The 18,367-nt window shown below is 45.5% G+C and overlaps 1 protein-coding gene across 1 annotated transcript; it reads right to left on the bottom strand.

The window, feature by feature from the left end:
- Positions 1 to 8,355: 8,355 nt before the first annotated feature.
- LOC124682321 (cell number regulator 10-like) lies at positions 8,356 to 8,912 on the bottom strand. Its single transcript, XM_047217035.1, has one exon. The coding sequence runs from the start codon at positions 8,910 to 8,912 to the stop codon at positions 8,457 to 8,459; it is 456 nt and encodes a 151-aa protein (XP_047072991.1). The 3' UTR covers positions 8,356 to 8,456.
- Positions 8,913 to 18,367: the final 9,455 nt, after the last annotated feature.

Raw genomic sequence — 18,367 nt, 5'->3', positions numbered from 1 at the left:
TGTGTGGGGAGTTTGGGCTCTATCCCATTATGGAGCTCAACAAGGACTATGATGTTGGGTTGATTCAACAATTCTATGCCACCGTCCACTTTGAGCAAGATGAAGCAAAAACTTTTCGATGGATGACTCATGAGAAGCTCCTTGAGTCTAACTTGGCGAAGTTTGGAGCCGCCCTTGGATACCCTCGCTACCCGGGCGTTGATGCAAATGGTTGGAGGTGCCATAATAGCTCATGGGCTCAAACAAGGGAAGTCTTGGAGAACCTCTACATTCCCGGTTGGGGTATAGCGGGCAAGAGTGCGGATCTTCTCCCTACTTGGGATATTATGCTTAGAGTCTACCGGGAAACCATTGGACCAAAGGGTGGCAACCTTGATGAGATACATCTTTATGAAGTGGATCTAATGGCAAACTCTTTTGCTAAGAAGGGCACCGGTGAGAAGCTTGATGTGATGGACTACATCTACCATGAGATGTGGTCATGTGTGTATGAGAAGAAGCTTCCCGCCTTTGCTCCGTACATTATGAAGCTCATTGAGGACACTTGGATGGATACTTGCAATGCTAGACTCGTTCAATCCATTCCACTCACTCTCACATCCCATGAAGTAAAGAATTGAGGGCCAAGCGCCACAACTCTGCTCTTGAAAAGGCTAACCCCATGGATGAGAAGCCACCGAGTTGGGCTTCCAAGTTAGCACGCCGCTTGAGACAGATTTTTTGCCTCACCTCTGCAGTCAACCATCGTCAGTATCAGCAGCATGTTGAAGCCAAGAAGTCAAGGGTCCGTCAGAAGAGCATCATGAGGGCACTTGAGGTGGAAGTGTCTCCTCCCGGATCCGAGGAGAACATCACTCCGGAGGCAGAGTGGGTCTCTCAGCATGGCATGCCTCTCCCTCTAGATGGTCTTGAGATCGAGTCTCCTCCGCACACTCCTCCCTACCCCGGCGCCACATCGAACCTCCCTCCCGGCTGGGCTAACGCCGACCCTTGGGACGCGTAGATTCTCTTTTTCCTTTTTGGTGCTTTGGTGCCAAAGGGGGAGAATGAGACCTTGTTAGGTTGCTCTTCGGTGGGTATTTGCATGGGGGAGTCACAAGCTCGTGTTGGCTTTGGTTTTTATTGCTTGTGATTCTAGGTATCGTTATGGTGTCGAACTATGTCTTAGCTATTTGGTTTGTAAACTCTATCTATGTGTGCTTGGAACCTTATTTGTGTATGGTAAACTCCGTATGTGAGTCTTCCTTGGTTATCTATGTGTGCATGATCTTATTATCCATATGCTTATCACTATGTTGTTTTGCTAACCCTTGGAAGACGGATGCAAGATATAGGGGGAGCTTTTTATGTACCATTGCTCATATCTAGGGCGAGCTCCTCTATATCTCTCACATTGTTGTTTACATTGTCTATTCCTTGCAAATACTTGTGTTGTCATCAAACACCAAAAAGGGGGAGATTGAAAGAACATTTCCCGCCCTTTTGGGTTTTGTGTGTTTGACGTCAACACTATGTATATTTTTATGTGTGTTGATGTAGACAGGTACAAGCCATCAAAAATTATGTTGGATCGGTGTATTGGTTTAGCTGTTCTGAAGTTCTGCAGGTTTTCTGGATCTGGCGGAAGTTCCGGCCTAATCCGGCGGAAGTTCCGGGCTGTCATTTTCAGCAGAAGCTTCTCTGCGCCGTCTGTGCTCAGTTTTCTCTTCTGGACCAGAAGTTCCGGTGGAGTTGGCCGGAAGTTCCGGTCAGCGGAACTTCTGCCCAACTTCCGGGCAAGTTCCGGAATTGCGAGTTTGTGGCTCAGTATGTCTCTGTAAGGTTTTCGCATATTTCCGGAACTTGGCCGGAACTTGGCCGGAACTTCCGGCCACCGGAAGTTCCGCCCAAGTTCCGCCCCTTCTTTTGCTTTGCAGGTATTTTACCAAGGGCGGAAGTTCCGGCCCTAGTGGCCGGTACTTCCGGTGGAAGCCGGAAGTTCCGGCCATCCTGGCCGGAACTTCCGGTGTTAGTGGATTTCGTCCCCAACGGTCAGATCTGAAAGCTCCACCCATATAAATAGCTTTCTCCTCCAAAGGGACAGGCTGCTCAATCATTGCAAGAAAAATCTATCAAGCTTCATCACCATTAGAGCCACCTCAAGAACACAAGATTTGCAAGATCGCCTTCCTCCCCCAACCAAAGCTCTTGATCTTTGGAGATTCGAAGGAGAAGACACCGATCTACATCCTCACCGAAGCGTTCTTCATTTCCCCCTCTCTTGTTTGAGGGATCTCATGCTAGTGTTCCTATTTGGTTCCCTAGTTGATTTGTGTTGATGTATTGTTGTTGATTGTTGTGTTGTAACAGATTTGGGAGCCTCCAATTTGGTTGTGGATGTGTGCCCCAAGAACCTTGTAAAGGCCCGGTTTCCGCCTCGAGGAAATCCCTTAGTGGAAGTGGGCTAGGCCTTCGTGGCGTTGCTCACCGGAGATCTGAGTGAAGCCTTCGTGGCTATTGGTTTGGCTTTCGTAGCAACCACACTCCTCCAAACGTAGACGTACCTTCTTGCAAAGGAAGGGAACTACGGGAATCATCTCCGTGTCATCGCGTGCTCCACTCTCGGTTACCTCTATCCCACTCTATCTCTTATATATTGCGTAGCTATATCTTGCCTAGTGGATAACCTTGTCATATAGGTAAATTCACTTAGTTGCATATCTAGAGAATTTACCTTTTGTGTCAAGCCTAAATTGAAAAAGAACTAAAAATTGGTTAGCACCTATTCACCCCCCCCCCCTCTAGGTGCGGCATACGATCCTTTCAGCTGGAGCATGCGGCAGGCTATCTTCGGGTTCCCGCCGGCGAAGCTAACTGCATTGAAGTAGTCTTCGATCCAGGTATCGGGCCTTTCATTGCCAGCATAGTGCTTCAGATTTCCGAGTAGCTTAAGGTTCAAGCCTCTTGGATAGGGCTCCTCTCGGATCATCCTGCCAAAGCATTTTGGACCAATGTAGTCAGATCTGTACTCGTTGAGACGTTCTCTTGCGTCACTCGGGCCGTTGCGGGGAGACTTTGAGCGAGAGCGAGATCTCCGACCTCCGCCTCCACCTCGACCTCCGACACTAGGTGGTGGGGAGGGAGATCTGCGAGGGGGCGATGGGACCTTTTGCTTCCACCTTCGGATTCTCCGCGTCCTTCTTGCTGCTGACTCCGGCTCCGGTGGCTACCTTCGCCATGGTGGCGGTCGCCTCCGTCGTTCCGGCTTCTGCGAGGCTCCGGCTCGCGTTCTTCGTTCCGGCTCCGGCGAGGCTCCGGCATACGCTCCGTGTTCCGGTTCCTCTAAGGTACCACGTTGTCGCGGATGTTGATTCCACCAGGCCGGTGGGGTCTGGTGTTTCCGACTGGACTTCGGCGGCGAGGTGGTGGACGAGGACGCGGGATCCGGGGCGGAGGTGACGGGTTCCGGTATTTTCCCCTTCTTGGGGTCTGACGGAGGTGTCTTTGAGGGTATGGGGATCGGATTCGGATGTTCTCTGGTTCTCCTTCTGCGCTCCGTAGATCCGGTACGCGATTCATCGTCACGGTGCTGGCCTCCCGAGGCGTCTTTCTGCGCAGTGGATATGCATAATTCCGGGTAGGATTCCAACTTGCGCGAAGTTTCTGCTTTACTCTGTTGCTTCATTGCTGAAGCAATGAGTGTGCGGAGGTGGTTGATGTCGACTTCTTCATCTTTTTTAGCCAGTAGTTCGGCAGCCTTCTTCATGTTGTCCTTTGGAGTTGTGAGCGGCTGCTGATCGGTGGGGGTTGCAAAGTTGATCTTGCGAGGGGTGATAGCCTCCCGTTGGATCCTATCTGCTTCCTTGTGGGCATCGCCCATCATGGACTCCCACTGTTCTCGGAATTGCTTAGCTTTCTGCAAGGAGTCTACAGCTTCGCGCTCTCTTTTGAGAAAGTTCTGCATCACCTTTTCTGCCTCTTGTCTCTCCTCCAACATTGCCATTGCGGTGGTAGCGATTCTCCGTGCAGTGCCCAGCATCTCCATCCTTGCAGCCTCTAGAGCTTCCGGATCTGCGACATCGTCTGGAGTTATTGGCTTGTTGAGGATTTCCGAGTGTGCGATGGCACCTATGCCAGCTTGCTCGACGAGCTCGTCTGCGGACAGATGTTCCCCGTTCCCAGGGATTTTTCCTTCTCCGGAATCCTGCACAATGCGATATCGCACTCGTTGCGGAGTCTCATAATCGGATGGACCAGCTTCCATGGGGTCGGAGGGGTTTTTTTCTTCGTCAGTTCCTTGCTCCAACCCGGTTATGGTCGCGAAGACCTCCTTTGGCGGGGCGGATTCTGCCTCAGCTTTCTCCGCATCCTCCAATTCCTTTGTAACGCGGTTACACTCTTCTGTGTCCATAGAGGAAGCATCGTCAGAGGTTGGGCTTAGGTTACCAAGGATTGATTCTTCTTTGTCTCCGGCATCCTCTTGTTGATCCGGAGCTTCGTCATTTTCGGCAGCTTCTGGCTGATCCGGGGCGTCGCTGTCTCCGCTAGCCTCAACTTGCATGGGTCCAGCTCCGTCCTGAGGAGGGGCGGTTCCTGTGGTATGTGCGAGGAAGTGCACGAAGTGGCACCTTTGATTCTCTAACACCTGGGAGACCCATGCGGATCTGCATTGGTCTTCCACCGTTCTTTCCTGCTCAGGGGCGGATTGGGTGGGTTTTGAATTTTCCAGATCTAAGGCGGAATATTCCTTAGGAAGCTCCTGCATCTCAGATCGGATCTTCGCGACTGCGTCCTGCTCAGCGGCGGTCGCGTCAGCGTGACTTACCAGGTCGTTTCCATTGGAATCGACGGTCTCACCGATGAAGATGTGTATCCCGCCAATCGGGATGATGGAGAGCTTGACGGGGTCTGTCCTAGCCGGAATCCAGCACTCGTCCTGAGGGACGATCGGAAAATTGCCGGCGTACAAGACGCGCCCCACGGCGATGGTGTCGCCGATGCCTCCGAAGGTAGAACCCTCCCGGTTCTGGCCTCCAGACGCAGCTAGCCCCACGGTGGGCGTCAACTGTCGTTTCCTTTTCGACGGTATCTCGGAGGAGGGTCCTCACGAGGGGGAGAAAAATTAGGGGCCATCGGGCGGAGAGTCCTCGGGACGGTGCTATGCGATTTACCCAGCTTCAGAACACCTGCACGATAACATGGCCTACTGCTGCTTGTCTGGAATTATCTGGGCGCTTTCACGTTGTTAAAATGAGTTGTTGTTGTGCCTCTAGGGCTCCCGAGATCCGGCTTATAAAGGCGCTCAGATCTAGGGTTTACACGGAGAGTCCTAGCCGGAACACAAGATGCCTAACTACGAAATATTACATTGCCGTGCATGTCAAGGATCCACCTTTCCTTACTTGCCGTAGTGGATCCGGATACTTCATGGGCCTTCACGGATCCGACTTCCGCATAGGTCGGTTGAGATCCGGCTCCTGTTCCTGGGCTAAACTTCATCCATCTTCTATCAACAGCAACTGGGCCGCCCGATGGGTCATATGCCACCATCACCATCTGTGGGCCACCCGGGCTTGCCGGATCTAAACCACGTCGTTGATATACCCATAAAGTATACCCACAACACCACCCCTTATCACGCTTCAAGATCAATGACGCCTTCTTGGTTCTTCACAATTGAATGTGTGTCAACCTCCACTTCTCAACTTATTTGAGGTTGTTGTAGCAATGCAACAAGCCAAATTGTCAGCCCAGGTGTCTTGATGCATACAAGGCTAGCGCACGGTCCAACTAATCAACAAAGAGCAAATGCATCAACGTATAGACAATTAGAAACACACCCAGAAATGGGACTTAAGCGCACTTACCTAGTTGACTACATTTGTACCGCTCTCCTGCATTTGTTCAATGTTCGCATGATAGCCTTGGAATGTGTGATGTTCCACGGGGATGACACAGCCTTTCGGGTCCTCTTTGTTATCATTTTAATATATCCCTTGTCCGCGATGTTGCGCTCATCGAACTCCACTTTGATCCACTCCCAATAGGCGCCATATTTTTTATTGGAGCCAGTGATCACGTTGATGCTCGCCGTCGCCTAAGAGTCGCAGAAACACTGATCCTCCAGAAGCTTCCACTTGGGCCCGCACATGCCCGACGATACCTTTTTTTTCTTGATTCCCTCTCCCCTACCACCTATTCTTCATCCTCCTCCTCATCCTATTCGTAGTCCACTTCAACAACATCTTCCTCGTCCTCCTTCTCTTCCTCTTCCTCATTCTCCCTCGCCTCTGCTTCCCTTGGGTCCACGAAAACTTTGCCGCTTGCTGACATTCCGTCGAATGGGTTACCGGCGCTACCATCGAACTAGAGCAGCCTCATACGCGCTAAGAAGGGAAGGCTGGCGTCGCCTTCGTGGGCGTCCTAACGTCGCTCCTCGTACGTTAGGGAGAACATGGTGTTGGGGTTCAACCTTCCGTGCGGCGGGCTATCGGCGTAATGCGGGGAGAACCTCTGTGTCAGCGTGCCGTTCTCGTTCAAAAACCCCGGCATTGACGAGGAGGCACTCCCCGGAATGTACATGGTGCCGTTCACCATGAAGCTCCATGGGTTTCCACCGGCCCTACCACGCCGCCACGTGCACTGCATTGGTGACCGATGGTGCCTTCATGCCGGCGGCCATGCGCCTACCTTGCCTCGTGGCGGTCTCGACCTTGCCACGTGCACCGCATTGGAGGCCGCTGAAGCTCTCCCACGTTTCTCGCGACCACGGTTCTAGCTTCGTCTTTGGCGGTGACGCCTTCAGCGGCTTGTGGAAGGATGCCTTCAGACCATTCTTAGCAGCCGTCTTGCCAGATTGCCGGCCTCCTTGTCGGTCGCCTTCTTCACCGTCGTATTGGGATCTTTAGGAACCATGGCTGAGCAGGATGTAAGTGGTGGCGGCAACGAGGTTTGGGTGGGAAGGAGTAGCGATGGGGCGGGATAAGGCTGACCTGCACTCGGCACGACGCATTCACGCTTCGTTCGGTGCGTCAGTAACATCCCTTGTGTAGTGGAGATGGCCTCGAGACATCGAGGACCATATTAAACCGCCTCGAACCGAAACAACTTTTGAAAAGCATGGCTGGGCCCAGTTAAGTATCCGGCGCATCCAAAATTTCCTTTAAAGATATTTTGAAGGACGCAACTAAAAATGATCTTAAGACCAAGTTTTAAAAAACACCCGTGCATGCTCTAATTTTCCTCAACAGGAATTATTTTTTGAGGCAACGAGAAACTTATCCCCTTTTTAAAATCCATCAGTGGGTGTGATCATTGACCGACTCTTAGGGCCAGTTTCATCCAAAATCATGTTGACTTGCCGCTTAATTGAGAATGTCTCCAAGTTATCGTGTCGATCCGATCACTTGCAAGTGTTAGAACCGTGATTATTTAATGCCAGTGATTATCACTCTACATCGTCATAGCATTGCTACCAGACTACAAGCTCGCGCCCGTTGACAAATTCTTGTTGTCTCCGCCGCATCCGGAGCAAGTGGTGCATGATAGCTAGGATTGCAAATGGCATCTTGCATAATTCCGTAATAAGTATTACTTCCTTGGTTCTAAATGGAGTTATATAAATCTATCTATAACCAAAATGTGTATATATTAGCGTTTGTACAGTTAAATATTATCTTTTAGATGGAGGAACTATATAGTTTAAATAGACTGATTTGTTGAAAAAACTTATAACTAACTTAACCGATTTTGACTACGAAGCGAGGCCGTGCCACTTTGCATCCCTTATAATAGCTGCTGCATGTAGCCTATAGACAAGAAAAAATCACTACATTAATCATGAAAGACTGTCACTACAAAAAATGCCAGCTTTGTCACGTGTGCCAAAGACTTTGACGAGTTTTTACACATGACAGAGCCCACTCGGCGCCGTTTTCCACAGAAAACAACTATTGTAGTGTGTTTTCATCTCAAATACGGCAAAGAACAATTTTCTCACTTTCGTTTTGTAGTTGTCTGTTTTTTCTGTTGTCACCGGCCGTGTTCAAATCTTTGCAGTGTGTTTTTGTCAGTGTTTACCAAGTTCGTTGGCTTTGCCGTGTGTCTTCTTAGCACCATTGGACAAAGCAAATGTTTACCAAGTTCCGGATCACTGGCAATGATTTCTCCGGTATTGTGTGAGCTCGCCTTGCAAGATTATCGACAACCCGGTTATGAGCTAGAGGGCAGATTATAAGATTTGCTTGGGCAGAACCTCATTTTTCGGCGGCAAGCCAAACAAATACTATTATACAAGGAACAAAATGCATACGAACATTACAAACTCAATCCCAGTCGTGACGTACGCGCGTCCTATATGTCGCCAATATTCGTACAATACACACTATAAACTTTATATACAAGTCACTATTATTACTAGCTATGTTGTAATTTACCAAGCACGAAAGAACACTTGTTCTCGACCTTTGCGAATTTGATTAGCGGCCCATCATCTGCACAGCGGGCGCGTTGCCGTTGCCGCGCTCGGCGTTGAGCTGCCATCCGATGTCGGGGTCGTAGCCGCGGGCCTTTAGCTCCTTGTACTGCTGGACGAGCGAGCACGGCTCGCAGCAGAAGTGGACGCAGCAATCGCCACAGGGGCCGTCCGGGAGCGCGTACTGGGCGCGCATCTTGGCACGGTACGTGCAGGAGTAGATGCACTGGCACCCCGTCAGCGTCGCCAGCAGCGCGTAGAGCGCTCCGGCAGTCCCGCACGATGTCGCGCCGCGGTCCACGATCTCCGCCACCTTGCCGAAGGTGATGCAGGGGCACCAGCACGTCAGGCAGCAGAGGCCGCAGTCGTCGAAGCAGTCGAAGAGGCCCGAGGACCAGGTGCCGGCGGCGGGGGCGCCGCCGACGGGGATGCCGGTGGCCGGCTCGGCGGCGGGCTTCATGTCGAAAGGGCCCGGTGAACTAGGAAGGTCTGAGGTTTTTTATGTGAGGATGTCGCTGTTGTGTTCTGTGCTGCGATGGATGAGAGGGGATATCTGCTGGAGTGGGTTATATAGTTGGAGCGCGCGGGTATGAGCGCGTGTCGTGACAAGTTGGCTAGCCGCCTAGTCAAGCAGCGTTTGTTGACCGCGAACGAAACGCGGATAGGTGCGTGCGCCATTGAAGGTGACGAGGTGCCAGGAAACTCACGCCCACTAAGGTGTCGTTTTTTTTTTTTGAACTTATCAATTCTCTAGCGCGTGATATAAATATGTTAGCTTTTTAATCTTGATTCATGTATCTGTACTGTTCATGTCGTTTGCATGTAGTTTAGCTAGCTTGGGAGATGCAGTACGGTGAAACTTCAATGGACGCGCATATGGCGAGATGCCAAGCTGAGATTGTAGCAAGGCGTGATGCTGCAGTTCTGTGCGATGCAGAACTGATGCGTGAAGGAGTGCGATGGCCTGCATGCTCAAGTGGAGCCGGTTGATCCGGCAAGTCAGTTCTGCATGTGATTCAGCCGAGTGAATCGGTGGTGTATTCAGCCAGTTAGCTGCATGCGTGTGTGTGCTTGGCCAGGTCAAGTTAGTGGCCGGTAGTGGCCTGGGTTAGTGCTGCACTAAGTTAGTGGGTGAGTGGCTTATGGCCGTGTGGTATGTTAGCCTATTTAAGGTCTGTAATCAGCATGTTTGACAAAATGAGAAAGTGGAGGAAAATGTAGTGCATGTGTTCTCACCGGGAGTGTTTCTAGGCAAAGCTTGTTCTCTCCTTGGTGAAGTGTGTGTGTGAGTTCTTGTGAAAGACAAAAGTGAGTTCCAGAGTTGAGAGGAAGAAGAAGATAGGGGCTGAGAGATTCAGCCCCAACAAAATACAACTCCAATTATAAGAGCAAGCTCAATAGTATAGCCAGCAGCCGGATATAAGCAAGATGCAATATCATCTATAGCCAACATATAGCTAACATGTACAATAATTGGCTATATAAATGTACTATTTTGTTAATACTTGGCTCACATTTCACTTTCACAAAGTGCTTAGGAGCACGTGCTAGAACTAGCTCTTACATAAGAGCTCACTTACTTTCTCTCTCCTCTTCTCTCCCCTCCAACTAAGCACAAATATTATATTTAAATTCTTATAGCCCGCTGATTAGACCTTATTGTACTTGCTCTAATACGACTAACTAATTTGTACCTACTCAGTTTAACAGGCGCCGATAGGCTTCTAGCTTGTTGGGCTTGATTTTGGGCCTGGGGTTTGTTTCACAAATCCTACTCCCTCTCGTTTTCTCATTTTCTTGATTTTTTATTATATAAGCTTTTAGCTAGTTGGGCTCGATATTTTTGCCCAGGTTTTGTTACTTATCAGGTTTTTCTCTCTCGTTTTTCCCCTTCTCATTTTTTTGATCATTTTTGTTATCATTTGACTGAAGCAAGTTTTGTGAGCAACCTAAACAAACAAATATCAAGACTAAAGCAAGTTTGTTGGGTTGTTGAACATGTTTTCTTTTTTTATGTCAAAAATGTTCCAATATGTTTTCTGTGGAACAAGTCTACAATAGTGATCATATGATGCAACATAAAAAAAAGTTTTTTTTATTTTTATGGGGAGGTTCTGATTCCTATTGCACTCTTATTCTCTTTTTATCCGCGGAAGCACTCTTATTCTCTATATTGAGTAGGTTCGGGATGGTGGTGTAGAGGTCACGTCACTCAATGCACGTCTTTTTCATTCAAGTATAGTGGTGACCTTTATTTAATGAAAATTAGAAAAATTAATATTGAGAACAAGTATGTGCCTTGTACTAGTGACGCCTTTGGGGCTCCCGTCTATATTTTCGTTGGTGCACGCGTACAAATGATAGTGCCGCCCCGTCATGAGGCGAGGTGAACCGTGCCTAATTTTTTCCTCCCCTAGTTGGGAATTTTCCGCAAATAACCTGTTTAGTACCAACAGTTCGAAATGAATGACTTGCAATTCAAGTTACAATTGACATTTTTTCTAGTTATAAGTTAGGTTGCAACTGAAATTTTTTCAGTTCCAAGTCGAACTGAGTTATTCCAGGTACATGTCGGGTTGCAAGTGAGATTTTTCCAAGGTACATGTCGAGTTGCAACTGCGATTTTTTCCTAGTTGCAAGTGAATTTTGTTTGCCTTAGTTCCAAATCGAGTGGGGAACTCATATCTATTTCTAGTTGCTAGTTTACTTGCAAATGAATTTCTCAGCTGTTGTAAGTTGGATCGCAACTGAGATATTTCTTCAGCTCCAAGACAGGCTGCAACTGAAAATTATCTTGTTACATGTCGGGTTGCAACTGAGTTTTTTAAAGATATAAGTCTAGTTGCAGCTGAGATTTTTGGCTAGTTGTAACTGAAAATTATCTTGTTACAAGTCGAGTTGTAACTGATTTTGTTTTCAATGCCATGCCAAATGGAGTGGGAACTGGTATTTTTTTTTCCATTTTTAGCAAGCTTACTTACAATTGAGTTTCTCTCAAGTTGCAAGTCGGGTTGCAATTGATTTTTTTTCAGTTGCAAGTTAGGTAGCAACTCAGATTTTTTCAAGTTACAAGTCGAGTTGCCAAAGAGATTTTCGCCTAGTTATAAGTCGAGTTGCGACTGAATATTTTTGCCTAGTTGCAAATTAAATTGCAATAGAGAAATTTCCATTTTATGAGCACTAACTAGCTAACTTTTGAAAAGAAAAGAAAGCAATGTTTTTTTTTTCCAGCGGAACTTCAGGGTTGATCAGCTAATTAAGCTAGCAGGGGTGGAATCAATTAAATCATTGGCTGCAACACCATGATAGACTTGATTACCAAATAGTCCTTGAGCAAGCACATTTGGGAGAAGAGACGTGTACTACATACACATCCATCCATCGTGAATTCGTCCGGTCGTGAGTAGTTCACATGTCCGTTTCATGCATCTTCCAATTGCATGCTTTGGCTCTCACAACTTTTGCTCGTATTTATGGAATATGGTTTCGTGGATGCTATCCGGGTTAATGTAACTTCTAATCCACGTTGTGCAAGTTGTTTGATTACTAACAATTTCTACTCTGCATCAGTTAGGAAGCAAAGTTACTAGTGATTGGTTGCCCACAAATCGCGTTTGAGCAAAATCACAGCTATTTGGTTACGTCCTGCGTGCGCAATACGATCACCACCTAGACTTCTTGGTAAGCTTACCCAGTTCACCGAATATGCCCAAGCAAAGCTAGCATACGGATATTAGCAGTGGAGTTGCACCATGAGGGCACGGGCGGCAGCTCGTGATGCAACTAAAGTTCATCAACCGAGGGGTTACATAAATACCACCTCGCAAAATATACAGATGTGCCATTAGTGCAGATCAACCCTAACTACATCCAAAATGTACATCATGGATGCGGTGTTTATCATCAGCAGCAGAACACCAAGAAAACAATCATCCAATGCTCCGGATCCTCACAGGTAATACTTCGTTAGGAAGGCATTGAACCAGTCCATCCTGGCAGCAGGGGTCATCGCCAGATACTTGGTCGTGTGTGCCTTGTGATCCATGAGGTGGCTTAGTGCTCGGTGGACCGCGGCAGGAGTGAGCGGAGCAGCTGGAACACGGCCGGTGTAGATCCTCTTCATCCGAGCATAATTCTCTATGGGCCTGTTGAGGAGCTTCGCGTTCCTAGGCTGATTCTACGATGACGAGGTTATTTAGTTCTTCCTCATGTGCAAGCTAACAACATGCATCATATTTGACTTACTGAATCAAGTGCAAGAGAAGTTGCAATGCGCTAACCTTGGTGTAGGCAAAGTATGCGTCGTCGTCCAGCATGATAGCTGATATCTTCTCCACCCAACGCACCCCCTCCATCTTCTTGAGCTTGCATACATGAACCCACCTTGCTCTCCAGTGCCTCAGATGGTTGTAGACCCGAGCGATGCAAACCTCACGGCTAGTGTACTTCAGAATAGCCGCAAATATCGCTTTCATGTCACGGTTCTTGAACAATGGCACTCCGGCCTTCTCTTCCGTGACCCAGTCGCACACTCTGTTCAGCACGAAGGTGGACAGAGCGGCATGCCATATCATGTTGGGCCTCTTCTTGATAGGGCGAACTTATCAGGCACCGGGATATACCAGATTGGCGCATCATGCAGCACAGACTTGTGCGACTGATCAACATGGCTCGCTTCCTATACAAACAATCAAAGTATTAAAGTGTAAGAACAATGGTAAGCAAGCTAGATCTTTCACACATCGAAGCTATCAGGAGAAGGTAAAGCAACAATGGAAAGCAAGCAAGCATGGTAACAAACTGCAGTGTATAAGTGCAAGCATGCTAACAAAGTGATGTTCCAAACACGGGTTCGCACATAGATTGACCATAACACAATAGTAATCTTCTATGCATGCTGCCATCTATAAGTGCATAGCTGGTACAAGAAGTAGTTGTACACATCGTAGAGCCAGTCCTCGTACCAACTATCACACTTATACGTGGACGACTAGGTTTAGAAGAGCGCATACACAGGTGTTCGAGGAAATGACAGGCACTTGACGCTTTACAGATTCAAGCAAGAACTAAGCAGAACAACTCTACGGTTACATATCGAAGCAAGAACTCATGCGCAAAGCCATACGTTGTGAATGATGTATTACCTATAAATTTTGATGATTAGTGGACAAATTAACGGCCATACCATGCTTCATATAGCCAAGCTACAGAAGATTGCATTCCATGTGGTCTCTTCATAAGAATTCATTCGCGCAGGAATAAAATATACGTACCTAATTTTCTGCATGTAATGTTGACCTTAAAACATATTCTTTTATATTTTCACAATGTTTTCTATATGATGCCTCCCAATCAGTTCGTTAATTTTTTGTTTATTTCACTGCAGAAAAAGTTCATTGGCCTTATTTTACTGTGGCATTCACTTTGCATTGTACCTGAGACAACGAATTTATGGAATCAATGGCCATGTGTATAAAAATTGGCAACATGTTTAATGTTGTATGGTCTTTGTGATATGGGAAAGACTTTATGTACCAAAACTTTTAATGAATCTCATATCAGGTAAATCAAAGAAAAAATAAAACTGAATGCTATGACATCATACATTACTCGGCTTAATTTTTTTTTACTGATTTAGGGTTTAGTGTTCAGTGGCAAAATAATGTAACATGAACAACAAAAATAAAAACATCAAGCAAATCACACAAGGCCCTTTCAGTCCGGCTGCGCGTTCGGTTAATATGGTTAATTCGGTTCGATTGATAAGTTTTTTTAGTTAATACAGTTTCAATACTTCGGTAAATACGGTTTCATACAAAAATACGGTATGGTTTCGGTAATAACCACAAAATATCGGTTCGGTTTCGGTAATAACCAAACTAACCAAAGTTGACGCGAATTTTCAAATAACACATAAGTTTTACACACATATATCATATTTTTTATTTTTATGATTGAACTGAACGCTTTGCAAGAGAAATACACAAAAATATAAATAACTACGGCCAAAATAAAAATGTAGGCAAGAATACGAGTTGAACTCACGTTCTGTGGCTGAATAGCACTAGCATACACGCCTAAACCACCACGGTGAGGTATCTTCTTTGTATAATAGGAACGTCTAAGCGGAGGTGGCGTTTTGGCTTATAGGAGCAAATGCTATTATTATACAAAATAATTAAAAAACAATTTTAGAAATGTCAAAAAATTCTGACATAAATTTCTTGGTGTACATCGTGACATTCTATGTTAGTGCACACGTTTTCGTAGAGAAACAACATTTTATGTGGCGTGTACAAAAAAGAACAAAAAATGTCATATACGTAGTCATGTTATAGCATCAAAACTTGAAAAAAAGAATTAGTTTTTTTAAAAAACTTGTGTACGAACATAAAATATGTAGACGTACATGGAAAATTTTATTTTAGAATTTTTTGACACTTCGAAATGTAGATTCACACAACGGGAGCAAATGCACCTATGAGACAAAGTGAATATCCCCGTCTAAGTTTATATAAAGGTATACTGCGAAGTTCGGCTGAGCCAGGAGAGAAAATTTCTCTGCTGCCTACACTGTTCAGTTTTATTTGGTTTAACCGACTTATTTCAATTTTAAACCGAATTAACCATTTGGCATATGGTTAGCTATTTTGATAACTGAAACCTAACTTAAAACTGGAAAAATTCACAATTTGGTTACGGTTAGAATTTTTTCGGTTTGATTTTCTGTTTCGGTTCGGTTATGCACAGCCGGACCTTTCAGTATTGGTGACGGTCCAAGGCTTTTAATTAGTTTGGCACGGCTGGCACTTTAATTTGGCCTTTGTTCAATAGGGTGATGCGACAACCATTGGCATGCATCAAAAATACTCCCTCCATACCAGTTTATAGGGTATTATGCATTTTGAAAAATCTTTGACTAATAATTTGGTAAAAAAATAGAAGATATATATCACAAAATTGTACTATTGGAAACTTCTTTTGAATACGAATTCACACTAGTAGAAAACAGGGTTTTCGGTCGAAGCCCCTGAGAGCTTTAGTCTCGGTCGCATTACGAACTGGGACTAATGTGAGCATTCGTCTAGGTTCGAGCGGCGCGGGCCACGACCACCCTATAGTCCCGGTTCATTTGGAACCTTTAGTCCCGGTTGGAGGCACCAACCGGGACCTAAAAGGGCTGCGGCAGGCTGCCTCCAAGGCAAAAGTCTTTAGTCCCGGTTGGTGTTACAAACTTGTCCTTTAGTCCCGGTTTGTAACATCAACCGGGACTAAAGGCTTTCTAGATTTTTTTGCTCTCCACGGTGCAAAAATATTTAGTCCCGGTTGGTTGTGTCCCCAACTGAGACTAAAGTCTTACTCTTTAGTCCCGGTTGGAAACACTAACTCGAACAAAAAGCTTTCTAGGTTTTTTTTTTCTCTCCACGCACCCCACCACACCCCCCGCCCCGTGGGTCGCCTCTTTAGCTTTGTAAAATACAAAATAAAATGATAGAAAATAAAAAATCTTTTTAGATTCATGTATGTTACAAAACGTACTATTAGGGGAAATTAACAAATTTGAATTTTGACTTTTTTTGCAAAATTACGTCATGTAACGTTTAATATATGAAAATGTATCTACATGAAATTTTCCATTGGAAGTCACCAGGGTTTACCCGGTTAGCCAATTGGAAGTATGCAAATTTTCAGGTTTTAGGTTTTGCAAAAAACAATTATTAAAAATATATTTTTATTTATTTACTCAAGATTATTATTACTTCATTACTTTTGTTTATTAAAGTAATTATTTGAAATTCAAACAATAAAAAAGTGTGACATCGTGAAGGGGAGGTTAATAGGATTGATATGATACTACTATCAATAGCATGAGCGCGAAGCACTTGGAAGCGGGATAGGAAGGAATTCAGAAGTTAAGCGTGCTAGTGTTGGTGTAGTGGGAGGATGGATGACCGAGCAGGAAGTTTCACCACAAGTAAGTAATTTGACTAGAGATTAAGTGTAGTTAGAGACTAAACTTGTCAAATAACTAAAATACTAGAAATTTTGAAAAAATAGAAAAAAAATTGGAAAAGAATTAGAAAAATGAATAAAAAAATAGACGAAATAACATTTAGTCCCGGTTAGTATTACAAACTGAGACTAAAGGTCTCTCTTCCCTGCGGGCGTCTGCAACCCATGTGGAGGGCTAGTGGCCCTTTAGTCCCGGTAGCCAGGACTAGGGTGGGGGGGGGGGGGGAGGGAGACTTTAGTCCCGATTGTGCAGTTCCGGTTGCAAAACCGTGACTAAAGACCCTTACAATCCGAAACTAAAGCCCCATTTTCTACTAATGTCAACGGTATAGTTCTTGTTGCAAATATCTCATATTTATTGATCAAATTTATAGTCAAATTTGTTTCACAGAATGCGTAATACAACGGTACGAAGGGTAGAACCAAATAAAACTAAAAGCACATGTCTATTTGCCAATTAATCATCAATTCCTACCGCTGCGCAGCATGCACATGTACGTCATCGATCCATGCATCAACTTGGGCAATGCAATTGCCGTGTACTCCCTCCGTCCTAAATTATAAAGTGTCTAAGAATTAGTTAACAATTAAATTTTACTAATTTTAACTAAATATTTAGAAAAAATAATTTACATCTACATCGAATGAACATATTAAAAAAATACACTTTATGGTGAATCTATGCTTGTTAATTAAGTATTGTAAATGTTTATATTTTTGTATAAACTTAGCTAAACTTTAAAAATGTTAACTTTTAACTAATTTTTAAACATCTTATATTTTGAAGTGGAGGGAGTACTTTACTAGACCACGCCCCCTATTCCTCCTACTCGCCACCAGCTGCCCATGAGCTCAAATAGGTTGACAATGACGTGTGACGCTGGCGTGGACCAGACCTCGCGCATACATATACTGTATCCATGGACCGACGGAGCTCGTACTTACCGATGGCGCTGCGTCAGTTGGCCGTACATAAATATCGATTTTCAATATCACTGTGGTACTAGTCAAAATACCACTGGCGCACGATAGAGAAACGGCAGCAAATTTTATTAGGTAGCAATCGGTGACGACGATGTAACGCTAATCCCAGTTTGACAATTTATAGCCAGTGATGGTAGCGAGGCCATTCCACGGTCAGATCGACCTACGTACCCATCTCATTTAACATTTTAGCTCCAGACTTGTCTCTCCTGTCGCTCCCCCACATTTATTTTTTGTAAGGAAGAACCCAACTAATCAATCAAAAAGTGGGTAAACGAAGAGAAAATAAACATTGATTCATAGCTATATGGTGATGTATATTCTTTTTGGAGCTGATGTATATTTTGCCCACATATGATGTAGTAATATACATCACCACGGCTGTTGGATAATTAGGCATAATTTTCATGATTAATTTCAGAATATTAAACATGACGACAACAACTACTAACATGTGAAACTCGAACATACTAGATACATTAATCAACATGAATAGTAGCAGGGCAAACAACACAACATCCATCGCTAAACAGATCGAGATATGCCACACGTACCGATCCGGTGGAGGTGGCGGAGGAGGTGTAGCAGATGACGTCGCAGCAGTAACGTTGTTGACGACGGGTCGAAGTAGATTGCGTTGAAGACAACGGTAGGCAGCACCGTCCGACTTGGACGGAAGATGACCCATGATAAAGAGCTTGAGCATTCGCGCAGAGCGCTTCCCAAAAACCTAATTCGCACTCTCCCGTACAGGATCGCAAGGGCAAGCGGTTCCGGAGACCTGCACTCCCGTCCGCCGGTGCACGCCAACGGCTAGGATGGAGTAGGCTACGATGGCGGCGTAAGCAGAGAGACCTGGTAAAACCCTAACTCCTGTATTAGATGTGTTTCTGCGGTAGCCAGGCAAGAGATTTTATA

The sequence above is a fragment of the Lolium rigidum genome, unplaced genomic scaffold (assembly GCF_022539505.1).
Source record: "Lolium rigidum isolate FL_2022 unplaced genomic scaffold, APGP_CSIRO_Lrig_0.1 contig_8472_1, whole genome shotgun sequence".
Classification (NCBI taxonomy): domain Eukaryota; kingdom Viridiplantae; phylum Streptophyta; class Magnoliopsida; order Poales; family Poaceae; genus Lolium; species Lolium rigidum.
The sequence above is the reverse complement of the archived record's forward strand: the minus strand, read 5'-3'. Positions and strand labels throughout refer to the sequence as shown.

What these genes read in the sequence shown, in the direction of transcription:
- LOC124682321 (XM_047217035.1), bottom strand. Translation starts at nt 8,912, where the DNA reads ATGAAGCCCGCCGCCGAGCCGGCCACCGGCATCCCCGTCGGCGGCGCC.